The following is a 22,596-nucleotide window of genomic DNA, read 5'->3' as shown; positions in this document are numbered from 1 at the left end:
ACAGCTTCCATTTGATACCCATATTGTACATACACATCCGAAGGTTACCCGGGTCCACGTTTTGACCTATATCTCGAGACCCTGTCTACCAATAGGTATCCAAACTATACTGAAACCATCTTCAATACCTCCTTAACAATGTGTAAGTTTGGTTTAATTCGGTGCAAAGACACGGCGGGTCCACGTTTTGGCATATATTTCCAGACCCTAGTTATCAATAGGTATGAAAATTACCCCGTATTAAAGCACTTATCAACAGCTTTCATTTGATACCCATATTGTACATACACAGCCAAAGGTTACCCGGGTCCACGTTTTGACCTATATCTCGAGACCCCAGTCACGGAGCGGCATGAAAAATACTCTGTACTAAAGCATTCACCAACAGCTTCAATTTGATATCCATATTGTACAAACACATTCTAGGGTCCACGTTTTGGTCTCTATCTCGAGACCCTAGTCACGGAGCAGCATGAAAAATACTCTGGACTAAAGCATTCACCAACAGCTTCCATTTGATACCCATATTGTACATACACATCCGAAGGTTACCCGGGTCCACGTTTTGACCTATATCCCGAGCCCTATTTCCAAAATAAAATATAATCCATGTTACTCGTGGAGGATGTAGCTTTCGAATGGTGAAAGAATTTGCAGTTCATTCAATGCAATGAGCAAGGTAACTACATATGAGCAAGGTAACACTAATGAGCAAGGTAACACTAATGAGCAAGGTAACACTAAAGGGCAAGGTAACACTAATGAGCAAGGTAACACTAAAGAGCTAGGTAACACTAATGAGCAAGGTAACGACACATTTTTTCGTGCGTGCAGCCTGTTAAATCGAATTATAAGACGTTATCACGTCAAAAGGCTAAAAAGGCCCCTCTTGCATTTAAATCGTATGCTGAGCAGATTGCAGTGCTACTGAAAATTTGTTTGTTCTTATAAAATTTGATAATTTGTAAATTTGAAGTTGAAAAAGGCTTTCAATTTACTGAATTCGAGTTAAAGCCATAGTAAAGTCTTAGAAAAAAAATTAAAGCCATTGAAAAGTCATAGTAAAAAAGAGCAAAAAATAATAGCAGATATGGAAGTCATGCACCAACCCATTTTCTTTTCTTGAAATGGGCATTTTATGTGTTTTTATAGATTTTTAGAAGAAAAAAGAAAAAGAAAAGAAAAAAACTTGGAAAAAAGTATACATAAATAAAGCGAAGAAATTTCATTCACAAATAATCACCAACACTAACAACAATCGCAAACGCCGACAATGTGACCAGGTGATGATACCACGGTAGGCGACTCCTATTATTCTCTCTACTATCGGAGTAAGAAGGAAAAAAAAGGAAAAGTTAGGTTAAGCTAAGATAGCAGGAAGATAGCTTAAAGGAATATATATATATTATATATATACATATGTATACATATTTAATTTTCTCGTAGTTACATATATATTGTATTTAATTTTTCCCGATTGTCTGAAATTTCAGATTGTGCCATTTAAAAGTAGCTCAAAATTGGCATTGGTATTTGAGATTTTTTTGTTGAGGATGCTTGAACTTTCGTCATATGGGGAAAAGGTACAAAGCCACCAGCAAAAAACAAAAAAAATTGAAAAATACACGCGATTTTCAAGTCAGTTCAAACCTGTATTTTATAGTACCAAAATAGGCTATGCGAATGGGCTATACAATTTTTAAAATTTTGAGGAAAATTTCTTGTTTTTTTTTTTAATTTTATAAGTACAAAGTTTGAAAGTACAGTTTTTGAAAATATGAGGAAAATTTGTTGATTTTTTTTTAAATTTTGTTCAAAGTTTGAAAGTAAAATTTTTGAAATTTTGAGGAAAATTTGTTGAATTTTTTTTAATTTTTACAAAAGTTTGAAAGTACAATTTTTGAAATTTTGCCGAAAATTTGTTAAATTTTTTTTAATTTTTACAAAAGTTTGAAACTACAATTTTTGAAATTTTGAGGAAAATTTGTTGAATTTTTTTTTTAATTTTGTTCAAAGTTTGAAAGTACAATTTTTGAAATTTTGAGGAAAATTTGTTGAATTTTTTTTTTAATTGTGTTCAAAGTTTGAAAGTACAATTTTTGAAATTTTGCGGAAAATTTGTTGAATTTTTTTAATTTTTACAAAAGTGTCAAAGTACAATTTTTGAATTTTTGAGGAAAATTTGTTGAATTGTTTTTTTTCTACTTTTGTACAAAGTTTGAAGCTATAAGTAATATGATTTTTGCTGTAGTACAAATTATATTTAAAAAAAAAATATATAAAAAATGTAATAAAAAATGCAATAAAAAACAAGTAAATAGACAAAGCCTTGGAATATGTTGCGCTGCAATTATTTTCAACACAGATGTATGCATATGCGACATTTTTTCTGAAAGTGCAAAAAAATAATCTCTTTAAAAGATTAAGCTTGATTTCGGCATTGTAAGGCAATATTTTGAAACTCGCTATTATAAGGAAGCATAAAATACAGATTTGCTCCATCCCAACTCACTCTCCCCATATACTATTGTAATATTATGCATACATACAAATATATAAGTATCATACATGTAAATATGTACTTTCGACTTGTGCAACATTTTTGTATATAAATCAGTACGAATTCAGCAACAATTGCTTTCAAATTAGATAATAGTACAAGTATAATATTTATTTACAATTCATTCCACTGTTTTTGTTTATAAAATTATACAATGCACGGGTGTACAGTGGTTTTATGACGTCAACAAAGTTAATGAAATACAGATGTTTGAAATTCAAATGTTGCACAGAAGCAATTAAAAATATATTGTAATGCCATTAAAGTTTGATTGAATTATTTCCACAGATATGCAAATTTCATATAAAACGTAAACAAATATGTCAGAATCTAAGGAAATAAACAACAAACAATAGATGACACGTAACGCGGAAATTGAAGCCATTTGATAATAAACACTAATTTTGGGCAAATAAACAATTTTAGAATTTAGAGAGTGCACACAAGGGGCGACATATGGGGGGAAAATAAATAAATTAGCAGAAAAAAAATGTTTGAAAAATTTTCAAAAAAATTGATAATAAAAATATTGATTATTTTTGTTTGGAGGCAGAGTTACCGAATTGAGGCTAAGCAAGTATTTGAGCTCACGCGGGGTTGGCTGAGAGTTTTCTTTGGATACTCGTAACTGGCAGAATATTTACTCGAAAACAAAATTATTGCTGACAGAGTATTGCAGACATATCTGACAGTAGATTCCTCTTGTTACGAACAAAATCTTGCATTTGTTAAAATTTTCAAGTTCTTTAGTTTATTCATAACTTGTGCGTGTGGCTCAGAGTTATTGAGTAAATATTGAATGTCTCCCTAACTTGATGCTTTTCACCACTTGAACACAAAGGATTGGTGTCGACAATAAACTGGTGGGAAATTTCTAAACACAATCGTTTATTTAAGTCACCCTGTATAAGTACTTGTTGTACAATATATCAGCCTCAATTATTTGGTGATCTTATAATTGTCACTCGATATTTTTCGTCAACGCTGACGACATCGATATGTATTGCCCAAATTTTTTTCGACAATTTCTTTCTTTTTCCTCACTTTTTCAAACAATTTAATTGTACAGTGTCGGTTTTGCATCCAAAGTTCAGGAATTTCAATGCCAACTAATCGAAATCATTTACTGCAAACACAACAAACAAACAAAGGTTCGAAGATGTCAAATGACATTAATCGTAAATATTATAAAACGGCCAATTTAAGATACCACAAGTGGACCGAGGCGCTGGAGGAATCGCCATATGCACCGACTAATGAATGAATTTCGGTCGTATACCCACATGCTTACATACACACACACACACATACATATGTATTTGGATACGAATTTTGTAGCTAATATTCTTTTGTATTTTTCTATTATTCATTAATTGCAGAAGATCAAAATAAAAGGCCGCATGCCAGTTGCTGATGTTACGGTATCAGTTTTGTAATTTTGAAAAAGTATTTCATGCCATTTTTTTGGCAATTTTGGTTTAAAATTTTTACTTTTTTCCTGGATTAATCAATTACTGTTTTATAATTTTCAAATCAAATTTCGGCACTGGTATTGCAATTTCTAAAAATTATCTGGTGCCATTTTTTTTAGCAATTTAGATTTGATATTTTTACTGGTTCCTCACATAATCATTTAATGTTTTATAATTTTGAATTAAAAATGTTGGTATGAGTATTGCAAGTTTTAATAATTATCTCGTGAAATTTTTTTCTCGACTTTTGTTGGCCTAAAATTAAAAAAAACTCCATATAATTTTTTTTTCGTGACTGCTTTTAAAGTTGTACATTTTTCCTGAATTAATCAATTACTGTTTCATAATTTTGAATTCAAAATTTCAGAACCGTCATTGCAAAATTGTCTCCTGCCATTTTTTTGCAATTTTGGTTTGAAATATTTACTTTTTTCCTCAATTAATCATTTGATACGTTATAATTTTTATTTCAGTATTGCAAGTTTTAATAATTATCTCATGAAATTTTTTCTCGACTTTTGTTGACCTAAAATTTTTAAAAATAATCTCATGCCATTTTGTTTCTGACTATTCTGTCTTAAAGTTGTGCATTTTTCCTGAATTAATCAATTACTGTTTTGTAATTCTCAATTCAAAATTTCGGCACCGAATTGCAATTTTTAAAAATTATCTCATGCAATTGTTTTTAGTACTTTGGTTGGAAATTTTTACTTTTTTCCTCAATCAATCATTTAATGCTTTATAATTAAAAATTTTTGAATTCAAAATTTTGGTATCAGATTCTAATTTTTACTAGTTATCTCATGCAACTTTTTTGCAAGAAATTTTTATTGTTTTCTTCAATTAATTAATTAATGCTTCACAATTTTCAGTTCGACATTTTTTTTTCTCCAGTGAAATGTTTCAAAAGTATTGTATAACATGCAATTTTTTTGCCTATTTGCTTAAAAATTTTTACTTGAATCTGCTTACTGTTGTACATATGTATATTGTATATAATTTTCAATTCGAAATATTTTTTTCCGCAGTGTAATTTTTCAAAATTATCTCATGTAATTTTTTCTCCCTTATTTGGCATTCGAATTTTTATTGTATTTTTCCGATGGAGTAATTTATGCTTCACAATTGTTGTTGTTGAGTTTCGGTTCAATTTCGGTGTCTGCAGTCAAACTTTTTCTTCTATGAATTAATTTACTATAATTTGCAAGATGTAACTCAACACCCGCAATCAAAGATCGCATCAACGCCGCCAATAGAGCGTACTATTTACGCCTTAGTTTGTTCAGGTCTCGTCTTTTATCTATATCTATGAAGCTGACCATGTATAAAACTCTTATACGACCAATTTTGACATATGGTTGCGAGGTGTGGGCTATGAAAATTAATGACAGTGCGCTTATTGCTAACTTCGAAAGGAAAATTTTAAGGAACGTGTTCGGACCCATTAAAAATGAAGATGGCAGCTACAGAATTAGCGCAGCGTATGCGGTGGCTAGGTCACGTGCTCCGTATGCCTGCTGAATCCGCTGTAAGAAAAGGCATGATTGGAAAGATAATTGGGGCGAAGGCGAAGGGAAGACCGAGAAAAGGATGGATAGACGCAGTAGGAAGCGATCTCACAGCAATGGGAATTGGCAACTACGAAGGAAAAGCAAGCGATAGAGCACTTTGGAGGAGTTTTGTGAAGGAAGCTTTGACGCACCCCGCGTTGTAATGCAGTGAATGATGATGAATTTGCAAGATAAATTTTCGGTATCAGCAATGAAGTTTTGTCTCATTAGGCTATTTTTTTTTTTTTTTTTTTAATTTTGCTTATGGTTACATTAAAACTTATATTTTGGCCCGTGGTCAATTAAATTTCTATAATTCCTAGATCACTTTTATTGCTAGAATTTCGGTACCAGCTGTGGCTTTTATCTCAGCAAGAAGAGTTTTAACATTGACATTTCTAATTCTTTGTCTACTATTTAATTTACTGGCAATTATTTACAAGGCAATCCATTTTTTTTAGTTATCTCATGCAACTTTTTTTACCTCGCATTAATTTTTCTATTTTTCCCTTTAATTTTAATTATATTATAAATTTTAGTTAAGTTTAATTTATAATTTTTTATAATGTTAGCCTTGTAATTTTTAAAAATTATGGCATGCAAGAAAAATTTTACTCCTAAAATTTCTAATTTTTCATTTACCAGTTAATTTATTATTATTTACAAAACACGGTGGCATCAATTTTCTTTTTTGTAAATTATCCCATGTGAATTTTTTCTTATTTTACATTATATATTTTCCCCTTTAATCAATTATAGCAATATGATTTCCATAGATGAAATTTTCTTTATTTTTAAAAAATTATCCCCTGCAAGAAATGTTTCACTTCATTTTGCATTTGGGTTTTTTACGTTTTTTCTCAATTAATCAATTATATTCCAATAATTTTCGTGGCATATTGCTGATTGAAGTCATACACTTGTCACTTGCAATTGCAACTGGATTCTGTCAAAAATGTTTAATAGGGTGAGAATTTTATGATACCGTAACTTTCTGCACTCAGCTGACCTTCATATTTCGCAATTTTGTATTGACCGCAACAATTTTTTCCTTACTTTTTCTTGTCAATTGAAAATTGCTTATCGTTTGTCAATATTAACTTTTAATAGAAGCTGACACATCTTCGATATCGTCGTAAATGCGCAGTGCACTTGTTAATTCATGGTGCCTTCAATTGTGCATATTCACATACACACACACAGACATAAGTATGCCGTTTTTTGCTCACCTTGGCAGAAATAATTTAGTGTATATTTCTCTGAATACTCTGAATAGTTTGCTAAAAAATTTATTAAAAGCTATTTATGAGAAATTTTGGAAAAAAATCCGTCAGTCATTGAAGAAATTACTTGACTACGTAGAATAAATAAAAATTTCATTGGAGTATCATTGCAAAAATAGATGATGCAGATTTTGCCGAAATCGATACAGTTCTCAAACACATTTTCAATAAATTTTCTGTGCTTGCCTAATGACGCCAACTAACAGGTGTGCTGAGGCGCACAAGCTCGATCAATAAAAATTGGCATAGCATAAATTGCAGTTCCACCGCCGTCAGACCTCTTCACTCTTTCTTTAATATTTCCCATCCAAGTTCCCAAACTACAAATTATTCTTTCGCTTGGCCTTTCGATTTGGCCCAAAAACACAATGCCCTCAAATATTTATTAAGTACGCAAAATTCCTCTACTCCGTCTGCTAATTGAGTTCACTGCGAAAAGTCAATGAAGTCTGGCATGCCAAACATATTTCGTCATAAATTTTTGATTGGTAAACAAAAATCAATTGAGATAATAATTTTTGCAAAAATAAAGAATAAAAATTATGGCCCATTCTTATATTGAACTTTCTCCAAATGGTTTGATTTGTTTTTTTACTTTTTTATTTTTCGGTTTTTGTATTCGAATTCGATATTAATTGATTCAATCAAAAATTTATTTAACCGTGACATGATTTGTGTTCGATTCAAAATAAATGAAATCAAACTATGAAAACTGATCAAGAAAAACCTGTACCGTAACTAATAAGAGATTTTTTTAAATTCTATTGCAGCATATCAGTTGTGTGATTGAAGTCAAAATTTGCCGCTTTTGGAAAATAAATTTGCCTTGACAGGAATTCGAGGATTTGTCTTAATTTGACTAATTTTAAAAATCCCTGCTACCTTCACCCCTTGGTATTTATATTTCATAGATACAGTGTACTCTCTCTTAAGCGGAAACCTAAGGTTCTGAAAAAAGTGTCCGCTTATGAGAAAAGTGTAAAAAAGGTTAATAAAATGTTAAGGGGGGGGTTTGTACGCTCAAGAGAAAAATCTTAAAAAATTCTAAAGGATTTGCGGCCGCTTAAGAGGGGAGTCCGTTGGGTGAGAGTATACTGTATTTTTATTTTAATTTTTGTAAAAGTTGCTTAATGAGTGGCAGTGGCAGTAACAGTGGAGCAGATGATTTGATATGTTTTCCATTTATCAGGTCAGTCCATAAGTCCATGCGTTTTTTGAAGGTGGTTTTAAAATTAATAAAAACGATGTTTAAAGTATTTATTAATCAATAATATATTTTCCTTAATTATTTGCAATGTCTTCCCAACGTTTATGCAAATTTTGAATTCCCTGCTCAAAAAATTGTGTGAAATTTGGCTCAGCATCCACGAGTTCGAGCAAGGCGTCGGAGTTAAAGACTTAAGGACGACCAGCGCACGGGGCATCCTCCACGTCGCTGTTACCACTTCGGAATTTTGAAAAGCACTTTTGCACGCATCACTGCAACCCTTAAAGGTCATTGGAAAGTAGGGGATCATGCAGGCAGACTCAATCTCCTTCCCATCTGCAGAAGATGTCAAGCGGAAGGGGTGAGGGAAAGTCTTTTCCACTACTTATGAGAATGTTCAGGGCTAGGTAGGGCACGACTCCGCTCCTTCGGTAAGCTTTTCCTACAACAAATTAATAAGATTTCAGTCATCGAGATAAAGAATTTGCTGCTATACTTGGCTCTCACAAAATGGATCTGACTTAGAATCAAAAACAAAAAAAACAAAAAAACATCATCACACGAGAACAGTGGTAGTAAAACGGTGCTGGTCGCTAATTAGGATTATTTCAGTACAAATACTGAACCACTTCAACAACATTAACAACAACAAGAAGTGAGAAACAAGTAACTTATCAAAACTTGTCAATAAGCCACAACAAAGTCACGTGCACAAATGACGGCTGTCAAACAACAACACTGTGCGCGGTCGGCACAAAAAGTGGCGCTTCATTCAAAATAGGCGGTGAATGTTTGATTTAATATTGAATGCATCTATGCGCATATGTGTGTATGTATGAATGTATGTATGTATGTAGTGATAATTTGTAACGGCATGCATAATCTAAAATTAAATTATTTTCTCATTAATGCTAAGCATAATCTCAATTAGAATAGTTCGCTATGCGATAATTGTAAATATTCGCTGCGAAAAGTGTGATCGAGGAGTCTAAAAATAGAAACAACTAAGAGCAAAAACTAAATAAAATAAAGTGATTAAGAAATATTAATTAATACGCCGCCAACAATCGGCATTTGATGTGCCACAAAATAATAAACGATGCAGTCGAATTGTTTCTTCACTTGAGCGCTACAGACGAATTCCTATGCACTTGAATGGCAAGCGTTTAGTATTGAAGCACAACAACAAAAACAAAAATAAATGCACTACTATTTGTTGCAAATTTTTGAGTGTCTTACCCAAGCTGATTAGTATCACGTAGCTAAATATTCACCCAGCCACCAATTAAACAACAAAGTGGCCTCATTTAAAAACCACTTCAAATTCGTTTATTAATTCTATTGCTTGTTCACATTAAGAATGCGAAGAATTCACAAAATTTTTCCGCATGTTTCCAGTTGGCAATTGGCACAAATATCATAAAAACACAAACAACAATGTGAAAGTGTGCGTGTTTTTGCCATGAACGCAAACCGATCGCGAACGCATAAACAAGTGTGCACATACACACATTAACACGTAAGCATATGCATATTTTTATCTATGGTATTGTAAATTCGATGACGTCAAAAGCTTGTACGCACCGTTAAAGGCAAAAAATAGGCATTGCTCAAGTGGAAACTATAAAATTCTCCTCCTCAAGTAGTTTTACTTGTATATGAAAAAACTATAAAAAGCTTTTCATTCAACACCATTGAATGAACCACCCCCGTTCACAGCAGTGGGCGCCTGTGCGTGCTGATTTTACGAATCGATGCTTAAGTTGGTGACGTTGTTGTGATTTTAACTGTTGCAACCAACTGTGAATTGATGAAGTCCATCAGCAGAGGCATCATCATAGTTTTTAGTATCGTTAACATTGCCTTTGCAGTTTGCTTCCGCAAAGCATTTTTTTCGTTGAGTCCGTTAGAATGTTGGAGTGAGAGCGCCTCATTTGCATCATTACTGTGCACTCAATGCTCTCTCATTACCTTCTCACGCTTGCCTTTTACATGGGCCGGCTATTAATTTGAAAGTTTTTGAATTGCAACTGTACTTAACGAGATGGCCAATAAATCAATTTCAATAACAAACACGATAATTCGTATTAGTTTTTTTTTTCGAATCGGCAATGACGTAAAGAATTAAAGGAATAATGGCTAAATATACATATGTACACACGTACAGTGGCTCACAGCTTATTTCGTGTGCCCGTTTATCAGAATAAAAAAGTTTAATATTTTTGTATAAACTTTATTTAGAAAAGAAACTTAAACGTACATTCAAAGATAAATTATTTCTTGTTACAAACATATATAAATGAACTTAAATTATTTCTTCTTAAGTAATATATTTACAGCAAAATCAAAATTATAAGTAAATCCGTCACACCTTATTTCGTGTGCTTAACCAAACTAGAAAAAACATGATTTTTTTTTTTAATTTATTAAGTTTTTACTAATCTAATATTTTGTGGGGTAGCCTTTTTGTTTTAATACAGCTTTTAACCGGGATTGCATGGAGCTAACAAGTTTTCCAGTGTATTCAGGAGATATTTTCTCCCACTCCACTTGCAATGCTGTTTTTAGATCTTGTTTGTTGCTTATGTTTTCTAATTTTTTGATCCAGAATATTCCATAAATTCTCAATTACATTGAGATCAGGTGATTGTGCTGGCGTTTTTACCACATGAGGGCAATTCCATATAAGCTACCGTTGCACTAATTCCGACTTATGCTTCGGATCATTGTCCTGATAGAACCTAAACCTGTCCCGAATGCCTAATTTTTCAGCACTTTGTAGTAAATTATTTTTTAATAAATTCAAATAAACTATTTTATCCATAATTTCGTCGATAAAAACCAAGTTTCCGATACTAGCTGTTGACATGCAGCCCCAAACCATTACATGGCCCCCACCGTGTTTTACTGTACCACGCAGATTCTTCGGGTCCAGCTCCGCGTTGGGCTTACGCCAAACGAAATACTTTCCATCGGAACCAAAGAGGTTGAATTTGCTTTCGTCGGCGAAAATAACATCATTCCAAAATGTTTGGTCTTTATTTACATGGTTTTTTGCAAACTCCACCCTTAATCTTCTGTTACGCTCATTAACAAACGGTTTGTTTTGAGCTGTACGACCATGGAAATCAGCTTTGCGCAGAGTTCTTCTTATTGTTTCAGGATTACATGACTTATTAAGTACTTTTTCAACCTCTTTTGTCAAAGCTGGCGCACTAATTCGTGGGTCTTTTTTAATTTTTCTTAATATCCACCTTTCATCAGCTTCTGTAAAAATTTTGTTTGGAGCTTGGCGGCCTTTGTCAACCACTCTTTTTTCGCGAGAAAAGCGTTGAATAATGTACTGTACTGTGGAAGTACTTAAATTTACAATTTCAGCAATTTTTTTCTGCGACTTTCCATTTTTGTAGTGCGTAATCACTAATTCGCGCCTTTCAATCGACGTACGACGACCCATCACGGTATTTTTAAATTAAGCTGGACAACCGACTACTTTCAATGTGTAAACTAAATAAGGATATAATCTAATATATGTACTATGCAAAACAAATTTCCTATAATTGCTAACCGGTTTACTGGCGCCGATAACGGTAAAAGTGAACACACGAAATAAGCTGTGACGTCAATTTGCCTAGTATTCTGTTTTTGTTGTAAATATTCTACTAAAGCAGAAAAAATTTGAATGCATTTATACATGTTTGTAATTAGAAATAATTTATCTTTGATTGTGCATTTAAATTTTTTTTAAAGCAAATCAAATAAAAATAATTTTGCAATTCTTTAGTTTAACATACAGCCACACGAAATAAGCTGTGAGCCACTGTAGATACTTATGGCAAAAAAAATGTACAAAAGAAAGAATTTGGTGTGAAATGAAATAGAGGCCAATTGTAATTGAAAACATTTAATTTTTTATTTTTTGTTTTTTATTAAGTAAATAGTAGACAAGACGAATCTATTAAGGGGGGAGCCTGCTTTAGAGGCTTCAAAAAATCGATTTTTTTTTTGCATAAATGTCTTCCCAAATTATCCAAGAATGTGTCCTCAAAATTTCAGAAGTTACAGATGAAATTGTGAGCAAGCTTCGAGCAGGTATATGAGCGGCCAGATCGCTTCAAGTGCGATTTCTCGGTTTTTTATTTTTACGATTTTTCCTAATTGGCGGGAAAGATAGGGAAAAAGTTAAACGTCCTATACAACGAGATAACATTAATTCTATTTTGAGTTAAATTCTCTTCAGTTGAACCTAAAAAACCTTAAGAAAGTTATGATTAACCCACATTTTAAACAATCTAAAGTGAATTTGTTTTTCCAAAAAAATTAATTTTTTTCTAATTAGCGAAAAGTTAAAAGTTTTTGAATTTCTCACTTTTTGTTTAATTTTCTTGGTTTAACTAGAAGCTATACTATACTAAAATAAGCATTTTTTGGGGTTTTTGGTTTCAGATGAATTTTGCGACCTGCACCTTTCCCGCCGCACGACACATGCACACTCGAGGCGCCTCGGCAAAATGCTTGCACCAGGCATAATATGACATATATTTTAATGAAAAAATTTGAGAAGACGCGTAGTAAAGTAAAAGTCAGCAGAAAAGAGGACACCTAAAGCCATGTTATAAATTCTCTACCAAAAACGTCACTGATGAAGCCTCCTTTTCCAGCACAAAAATATTAACTTTGAAACTTTTTTAACGAACTCGAACTTTATTAACGAAACTAAATTGTTTATATAAGAATCTTCACAAAACTATATCTCAAAAAAATACCAGCTATTTCCTAACTTACTTTGGTTATTTTTCAAAAGCTAGATTCGTTTTAGAATCAAACATTTGAAAACAGTGAAGCCAAATCAATACTAGAACAAAATAAAAATTTCTATAAAAAAAACTTTATCAAATAGCGACGTAAGCTGTTAGGACGCTCTCTCTCAAATATTTCACGTATTACTGCAACCCTTACAGGTCACTGGAAGGTAGGGGGTCAAGCTGTCAGACTTAACCTTCCTTTTAATCCCATCTGCAGAAGGCGTAAGGGGTGAAAGAAAGTCTTTCCACTATTTATGCGAATGTCCAGGTCTTTTGGTAAACCTTTCCTACAGCTTTAATTAATTAATCTCAGACATGGAGATAGGAAAATTATTGTTATATCTGGATCTAAAAAAAACGACTTCATACGAAAACAGTGGTGTAAAACGTAAATCACTAATTAAGATTATTTCGATAGAAAAAAAAAACTCAATCACTTCCACAACAACAGCTACGCAAGCTAATGAGTTTTATTTCAAAAGAAATTTTTTTTTATTTTACAAAATTTTAATTCAAGTATAGGTTCTGAGGTTCTTTTAAAAAATTTGCTTCCCAAGGGGTAATGGAATCACTTCACACACAAATTGTCAAATAAGCATGTTGCCATTATACATTGTGACACAATCAAATTTACAAAAACTAAGTAAAGTAAGTGGCCTCTTAATTGTTCGGCGTCCTTGCCGTGGGGATGAGGCTTAAGTGGTGATTTAACCCCATTTTATGGAGATTAACTTTCCACGAACTAATAGGGCAGCTCCTTATAGGAATTGAGTATCCACCCATCTGCGGACAGGCGGAATTGGTGGCCACCCAAGTACAAGGGGCACACAAATTATCAAATTAAATTAGCATGTTAGCCAATGAGGCTCACTGCCTCTCCAGAACATTTGAAAATAATTTTACAGTTGTACCTCGGTTAACCGGGCCTCTACTAACCGGGTACATCTGTTAACCGGCATGCTGTGTGTTTGATTTTATATCTCTATTAACCGTGCTTTACCTCTATTATCCGTGCGGCGTATAATAACTTTTTTCAATTTAAGTGAATGTGCAAAGAAATAAAATTCGGGGATTCCCATTTTTTGTTTTTATGTAATAAATTTGTATCAAATTTCACTTTCATTCAGTCTGTAAGTGAAATTTGATCTCTTAACAGGTGCTTTTGTGAAAATGGCTCCATCAATAAGTAAACTGACAAAAAGAGCAAGAAAAGTTCTTTCAATTAAAGAGAAAATAGAACTGATTAACGAATATCGCAAGAACCCATCCGTTCATTTTTTATCTGAAAAATATGGTGTTGGCAAACAAACTGTACGAGACTTAATAAAAAACAAAGACAAAATTTTGAAATATGAATCGGAAAGTGATTCAATTCACGGTTTAAAAAATATACATACTCTGAAAAAATCCGAAAATCCAAAGGTTGATTTTGCAACATATGAATGGTTTCGACAAGAAAGATTTAAGGGATGTCCCATTACAGGTAATATTACTCAAATCCAGACATCCACATAAACTGAAAATTTCCTGCAATTTCTAGGCGAAATGATTACTGAGAAGGCAAAATATTTTCATGGTAAATTAAACATAAATTCCGAGTGTAAGTATTCATCTGGTTGGCTGGAAAAATTCAAAAATCGGCATGGAATTCGTAGGCTGAAATCCACAGGAGAAAAGGAGTGTGCTGATTATGTGTCTGCAACGATGTTTGTGGAAGACTTAAACGAATACATTAAAAATGAACAACTTACAACTGAACAAATTTATAATGCAGACCAAACCGGTCTATTTTGGAAGTGTTTGCCCCAAAATTCGTTGGCGAGTGGTGATGAATATTCTATTGAGGGGTACAAAGAGTCCAAGGAAAGAATCACAGCTTTACTAAATTGATGATAATAGGAAAAAGTGCTAATCCAAGATGTTTAAAAAATGTTAAATACATTCCTGTAGTTTATAAGTCTAATAAGAGAGCTTGGGTAACACAAGAGCTATTTCTGGAGTGGTTTAACAACAATTTTGTACCAGAGGTAAGAGAACATTTACAACGCATTGGTCTCGAAAAGAATTGCAAAGTTCTTTTGCTATTAGACAACTGTCCAGCACACCCGGATGTAAATGCAATGATATCTGATAATGTTACTGTAAAATATCTACCACCGAATTGTACATCTTTGATTCAGCCTATGGATCAAGGAGCCATTCGGAGTTTCAAATGCCAGTACCGTAAATTTATCGTGCAAAAACTTGTGGATTCTAATAGTCGACACGAATTTGTTAAATCTTTGAACATTAAGTCAGCTTTATGGACAGCAGCGACTTCGTGGGATTCTGTAACCCCACGTGTTTTAAATAAAGTTTGGAATAACTTACTATCTCAAGATGATGAAAATGATTCAACTTTTAGTATTGAGATACAATCAGATGTATTAATACCACCTGGTTTTACAGCTGATGCTATCTCAAAGTGGATGGAGTGCGATATTGATGTCGCACCGTTTGCTATTGTATCTGATGATGAAATCGTTTACATGGTCAATCAAACAGAAGAATATGAGCTTGAGTCAAATTCAGAGGAATCAGATGGAGGTAATACGGTAGAAACCCCCACATTAGCTCAAGCAATAGAGGCTAGTAGTGTTTTGTTAAAGTTCTTAGAAAACTATACTGGTACAGGTATTTCAGAACCAGACAAAATACAAGTGTATCGCATACAAAGTCATTTACTTAAGGAACAAATGAATTCTAAAAGACAAACTACTTTAAACGAATATTTTAAATTAATATAAATATGCATTTATGTACCTATATGTATGTATATGAAAGTATATTATAAAAACAGTAATAAGATATGTATCTGTATTAATAAGTATGTTAATAGATGCAAATTTACATGTTCTTTTTAAAAATAAATAAAAATAATAAAATTTTTGAATATGTATTTCAAAAAACCTCTTTCAACCGTGTTTTCGATTATCCGTGCTGAGCCCGGTCCCGAGCAACCCGGTTAATCGAGGTACAACTGTATTTAGTCATGACTTTTTTTGTACATATTTAATGTGCGATATACTTGGAAAATACTTTGCTGATTCAAAGCACTTAATTCACAGTTTTCCATCGACCTTCAGTAAAATATGTATATCGTCACATGAAATCAAAAAAGCCCTAAGTTACATTTTCAAAATTTTACAGGAGAAACAAAAAACCTTTTAAAATGAAAAATAAGGCAAAATTTTTCAATATTTTCTCAAGTTAAGATTATTTTTCATAAAAGAATCAGTATTTGAAGAAAAAATATTACATTTCGTATTACTTACAGATATATGAAACTTACGCCTTCTACAATTAGTTTTTTCTGAAATCAAAAAGGGCGTAACTCAAATAGAAAGTTTGTTTTTTGGTAATTTTCTCAAAATATTTTCCTTATTTCTTGCATTAAATTGATTATAATATAATAATATATTATAATGGATATTATCCAATTTATTATAATATATTTTTTATTTTGATGACAAATCAACAAAACAAAAAATAGTTCTCAAAAAGAAAGTTCAACAAAAAGAAATTAAATTCGTAAAAAGATGAAAACTTTACATAAATCTTCCTATTCATTTTCATAGGGCAAATTAGTATAAAAATCATGACAATCTGCTGGTATAAAGGACTTAAGATCGTTAAGATGTTCCCACTTTTTTTTAGAAATTTTTAATCTTTTGGTATGTAATGGAGCAAGTTGGCAGTCATGAAAATGCTTGCGTGTGTTTTAAAATGTTCGAATCTACCCAATTTCTTATCATTTTTTCATTTATTCCAAGAGTTGACATAAACATTTGCCGACAAACCTGGATACGAGTTGCTTTTGCTTTCAAATAATACCGTTTAGATAGCGATCGCCTCGAAAATGTGTTACGGTTTCGTGCTTTTTCTTCTAATTCTACTTGACTTATTACATAAATCTTTTTTCTTTCCACGGCATGTTCCAAAATCCGTCAAATATTTCTTGGCGTATATTTTCATCATATTGGGAGCAATGACGCAATGCGCTTTTTTCACAATATTTAGACTGACATCTTAAGCCCATTTTTCGAGGATTCTTTTCACACACAATTCCCTTTTTAAGACCTTTATAAAATTTGCCGGTCATTCGGTTACTGTAATTTAAATAGGTTTTATTCACCGCTTTTTTTAACACTGACTTATCAAAATTAGTTTTGTTAATCATTTTTAGAGATTTTTAGTTTTAATTAAATAAACTCCAACTCAGTAAAGCCTCTTAGAAACATACAAAAGAAAAACTAACTGTTAATACAGAGATGCAAAAAACCTTATCGTCAATACTTTTCGTCAGTAACTGATAAATAAGAACACACACAATGGCATGGCATGCTATGCCTTCTTGTGTTTGTTGTTTATTATTTCTCTAAAGGCGTAAGTTACAGTTTTGGTTGGCAAATTTGTTACGCTTGCACTTAGGGCTTTTCGAATTTTGTTTATACCAACGCACTATGGGTTAGGAGACCCTTATAAGTGGCCAAAATTCATAATTCCCAAAACACCAACAATTTATAGCTTTTAATACCGCTATGTACAGGTTTTGGGGTTTCTGATTACGAATATGAAGTCAGATTTCAACAATTCAAAATGGCGGATCCAATATGGCGCACATGAAATTTAAAAAATTGGATTTTTTTCACCAAATTTGGTATTTAGGGGTTTTGATGGTCTCTGATTACGAATTTGAAGTCAGATTTCAACAATTCAAAATGGCGGATCCAATATGGCGAACATACATTTTTTAAAATTAATTATTTTTTACCACACTTAGTATTTAGGGGTTTTTGGGGGCGCTGATTACGAATCTGCTGCCAGATTTTAGAAATTAAAAATGTCGAATCCCTTATGCGGACCTTTTTTTTAATTTTATCTGATTAATTTGAAACTTGTTACTCGATAAGGGGATAAGTGTAGTAACGAACAGATTTTCATCTGTAGGAGTCTGTTTCTCATTGACATTATCATAACCTTGTTTTTAAGGCGAATGCCCACTACTCCCATCAAATCCCCAAGACCACATCAGAACAGTTTTGAGCTCAGTAATTTTATTTTTTTGAATAAGACAGTGTAAAACTTCTCTTTGTAGTTCTATTATTCTATTCACCGTGCTGTTTAAAAGTTCTTGAAGTAATACTTCAGCTAACGTTTCAGAAATTTTAATTGACTCTTTCGACGGTCTTAACTTTTCTTTGGCCAAATGTCTGCTCCACTAGATTTGGTCGCTAATCGCATATTCTGATAGACTTGTTTAGACATAGAATTATCGGAAATAAATGCTAAAGCCACTTCTGGGCTTTTCTTTTCTATTGTAGGAAAAGGTGTTGTCATTATTTTTCTAATTGTTCCTCGCTTTTTGAAAGTTCGTTAAGTACCGATCGCAAATCTGCTTCCCCTGAAACTCGTGGCGCATGACTAGTAGCCATTAATAGTTTCTGACGATCATTATCATGTTCTTCACTGATTTTAGACACTTCTCGTCTTTTCGATCTAGTAGATTTTTCTGCAAAATCGAGCGATGGACGACCTCTTTTAAGTATTTCAGTCTCACTTATTTTAGCTGTGAGGTCTAAATCAGGAATAGTAAATTCAGAATCTAACCACTCTGAATTTTGTGACTCAAAGACAGCTATTTTCCTACTGCAATGCTGATATTTTGCATTTCTTTTTGACTTTAAACTATTTAAAGCATTTTTCAAGCGTTCCAATCCTTTACAACCTACATCTGATTTATTGATACCAATTTTAGTTAAAATTGAATCAACGGTTATATTCATGTCATTATTACCTAACATAATTTGAAGATTTGAAGAATTTGAAGATTAAAAACATTTTTCTAATAGCGGTCGCCCCTCGGCAGGCAATGGCAAACCTCCGAGTGTATTTCTGCCATGAAAAAGCTCCTCATAAAAATATCTGCCGTTCGGAGTCGGCTTGAAACTGTAGGTCCCTCTATTTGTGGAACAACATCAACACGCACACCACAAATAGGAGGAGGAGCTCGGCCAAGCACCTAACAGAAGTGTACGCGCCAATTATTTATTTTTTTTATTTAATTTGAAGAACCTCTTTTTTCTTCAATGAAGTCATTATGAATTAAATAAGTTAAAATTGTGTGACTCTTAATACTTGGTTAACTTTTTACACCCTATTGGCAAATGATTGATATACAGTCAACTCGCGCATAGATCAGTAAAACTTCATTTATTTTTTAAAAGAATATGAAAAAACCGCAGCAAACCGCACCTTTAGCTTGTTACACATGAACTACTGAAGACGTTAATGTAAAGAAATTGTTAATAGCTTCTGGAGTGTTGCGCAAGGCTCAATCGGCGTATTAACAAGTAGTAAAAAAAAACAAAATTTTTCACAATTATTCTCAATATTTCTAACATCAGATTTATTTTTTCAGCTATTGACTATTTTCACATACTACATGATTGCAACTAATGAGAAAATGCAATATAATTAATGACAAAAACTACATTTCAGTAAAACAGTGACAGTTTAGAACAATAGCTATATGGCGATCATTTAAGCCTTACACTTATATTAACTTATTATACAAGCTTAAATATTTCATTAGAACTTATAACATTTACAAAATAACTACTTTCACTTATCTATATGATGATACTATATTGCATTTTGAAAAATCTTCCAATGTCTTTTGGCCAAATTTTTTGGTCTTCTGGCCCACAGTGCAACGTCATTATTGGATTATAAAATTTTAAAGGAGCATGTATTATGATACGGTACGTGATAATCAGCTAAAAAGTCGATTTTGAATTTTTTGTAACTTAGGGCTTTTTTGAATTCATATGACGATATGTACAAACAAAAGCAAACATTGATTCTGCAACAACTGTGGCTGATTTCCAAAGCACCATACCTCAAACACCTTTCAATGAATTTCTATTAAATGGTATCAAAAACGGGATCAGATAATGCCACGGATGTCCTATTAGTCGTAACAAAAGTTTTAGGCAAACATCCATCACGCATTAAAAGCAAGTTCACACCCAATCCTCATTTCCCGGTTTGAACAAACTGCCTTAACTACAAATTTACTATTTATGACAGAATAAAATTAAACTATTTGAGAATTACAAAGCACACGGGTGACTTAAAGGAAACAAGTATCAGGAAGCAAATGGAATGTGATAAGAGAAGGTAAAGAAACCCGTGAGTATACATACATACAGATGAACATATATCTATACGTGCACACATTTTCTGTTATTTCTTTTCACAAAATGTTAAAGTTGATAACAGCGAATAGCAATGATGTTGCGCGAAGTGTGCGCGCTCTATGTTACTCATATTTATTACAGTGTTAGTAGAGAATTTCACATGCTCACAGTTTATTAATAGTGCCGCGTATGAAATTTCATTGTTATATTTTTTATTCCAACACATACACATTAAAGCAGCATTGCTCTCTGTATACTTAAATTCTTTTCAGCATTAACATTCTTTGATTAAAGCAGCATTGCTATTTGTATACTGTTGCGGTAGCATCTGTTATCAGCGAGATTCCATTAACATTCTCTGCTGTTATTACTCTAAAGGGCACAAACTGCTGAGCACAGGTAAATTTAACAGCAACACCAGCCAAAAATAGAGATGTGTAGAAAAAAAAACTCTACCTCTGAATGAATAAGCGTTTCCTCACACTCGATGTGCAAGTACTTTGCGGTGCTTAGGCATTCAAATATTCTGATTTTTATTGCTTTCTTGTGTGTTTTTAATTGCCTTTAGTAGTACTTCATTCGACACTTTGTTTATATCGCCACAACTTAGTTTTGTTTTTCATACAGGCACTAAAATAAAACGTGTTCGGTCTGTTTTAAATATTTGAGGTAAAATTAAAATACATTCTGAGTAATCGGATTTGTTTTGAAAATGGCTATGTTTATGCGTTTATTGTAAACACTTTCAAGCGATTTTCAGTTTTTTAAAGGATTTTTGAAGAAGTAAAATTTGATGTGTGTGTATATGTATGTATGTATGTGTGTATGTTTTTTCATACACACAAATACTAAAATATTTAAATACAATGCCAATGCCACGACCTTGGTTTAAAATATAAAATTTGATTTTGATAAATGTAGGGATTAGTACCTTAAAATTTATTTAGGAAAATGTACTAGCCGATCGATTAATAAACAAAAATTATGTTATATAGAATACTAAGAACATATGTATGTAAATATATCGAAATCTTAAGTACATCAATATTCCAAACTCATTCAGTTATAACTTAAAGCGTCACGGCAGCAACTATGGTCCCTTGCACCTTCTTACGTGTCGACCAACACGATGGCCTTTTCCATTTAACAATAACAAATTGATGTGCAGTGCAAAGCATAATTAAAAATCATTCAAGTATACGAAATAAAATATAAAAAAAAAATTCTTCAGCGTAGCCATAATGCACCAAAAGCCAGTATATGTAAAGTGTATAAACAAAAACAAAAAATCAAAACAAATTTGCAATGAAATAAAATCATGGCACGCCAAATAGCCAAGGGGCAATGACAATGGCAATGTAATGACAAACAGAAACGTTTGGAGAATATTTATGAGAAAGCGAGCGAACGGAGCAATCGAACTCGATTCAATGGTCCAATTGAATTTGTGGGTGTCCCGTTTTAGTTGGTAAACAAATAAAATATTCGAAAGATATGCAAAAATTATTACCCATATACAACGCACCAATATAGAAAGCTAACATATTAACAAATACAGGTTAGTCCAAACACAATTATAATATAATTTTCTAAGTAAAATATGTGAAGAACAAAAAGTTGAACATTCTGGTATTTTACGAGGTGTGTTCAAAAAGTATTGCACATTTTGAGATTTTTCAGATTTTTTTTATTTATTCATTAAATTTTTTTTTGTCCCCTTCGAAGTAATCCCCATGAGATATTATGCACCTGTGCCAACGTTTTTTCAAATCTTCGAAGCACTTCAAAAAATAATTTTTTTATTTTGTTCAGCTCCACCTTCGATGACAATTGGAGCGTAGCGTCGTCCTTTCATGGGCCTTTTCAGTTTCGGGAACAAGAAAAAGTCACAGGGGGCCAGATCTGGAGAATACGGTGGCTGTGGCATCATTAGTGTGTTGTTTTTGGCCAAAAAGTCAAAGATGGCGCACAAGCAACGATGTGTGAGCAGGGGCGTTATCGTGATGCAAGAGCCAATTTTTGTTCTTTCACAAATCCGGGAGTTTGCGTTGCAAATTGCGCATAATTTGCAGATAATATTTCTTATTGACCGTTTTACCCTGTGGCAAGAACTTATGATGCACACGCCCCTGCAATCGAAGACAACGGTAAGCAAAACTTTTACATTCGACCGAACTTGGCGCATTTTTTCGGTCTTGGTTCGTGCGGCAGCTTCTATTGAGATGATTGAGCTTTGGTTTCCACGTCATCACCATAAACTCACGACTCGTCACCAGTTATGAACCTCTAGAGCAAATTTGGGTCGTCGCGGACAGAGTTCAGATACCAACATCTCATTAGCCATGTTCATGCGATGCTGCTTTTGGTCGAAATTGAGCAGTTTTGGTACGAATTTTGCGACGACCCATCTCATCCCCAATTCATTAAAAAAAATCGAATATTACGAGCCAATCGATTTGTCTAGGTCCTCAGCAACTT

The 22,596-nt window shown here is 32.8% G+C and overlaps 1 protein-coding gene and 1 non-coding gene across 2 annotated transcripts; one reads left to right on the top strand and one right to left on the bottom strand.

Annotated features, from left to right (window-relative positions):
* The first annotated feature begins 14,997 nt into the window (after positions 1-14,997).
* Positions 14,998-15,663, top strand: LOC128868900 (jerky protein homolog-like). The gene has a single exon (XM_054111473.1). The coding sequence runs from the start codon at positions 14,998-15,000 to the stop codon at positions 15,661-15,663; it is 666 nt and encodes a 221-aa protein (XP_053967448.1).
* Positions 15,664-19,861: 4,198 nt separating this feature from the next.
* Positions 19,862-19,963, bottom strand: LOC128868955 (small nucleolar RNA Z279/snoR105/snoR108). The gene has a single exon (XR_008455173.1). It is a non-coding gene; the product is annotated as a small nucleolar RNA Z279/snoR105/snoR108 (small nucleolar RNA).
* Between the last annotated feature and the right edge of the window lie 2,633 nt (positions 19,964-22,596).

Source organism: Anastrepha ludens, chromosome 6 (genome assembly GCF_028408465.1).
Source record: "Anastrepha ludens isolate Willacy chromosome 6, idAnaLude1.1, whole genome shotgun sequence".
NCBI lineage: Eukaryota > Metazoa > Arthropoda > Insecta > Diptera > Tephritidae > Anastrepha > Anastrepha ludens.
Note: the sequence above shows the minus strand (reverse complement) of the source record. Positions and strands in the feature narration are given on the sequence as shown.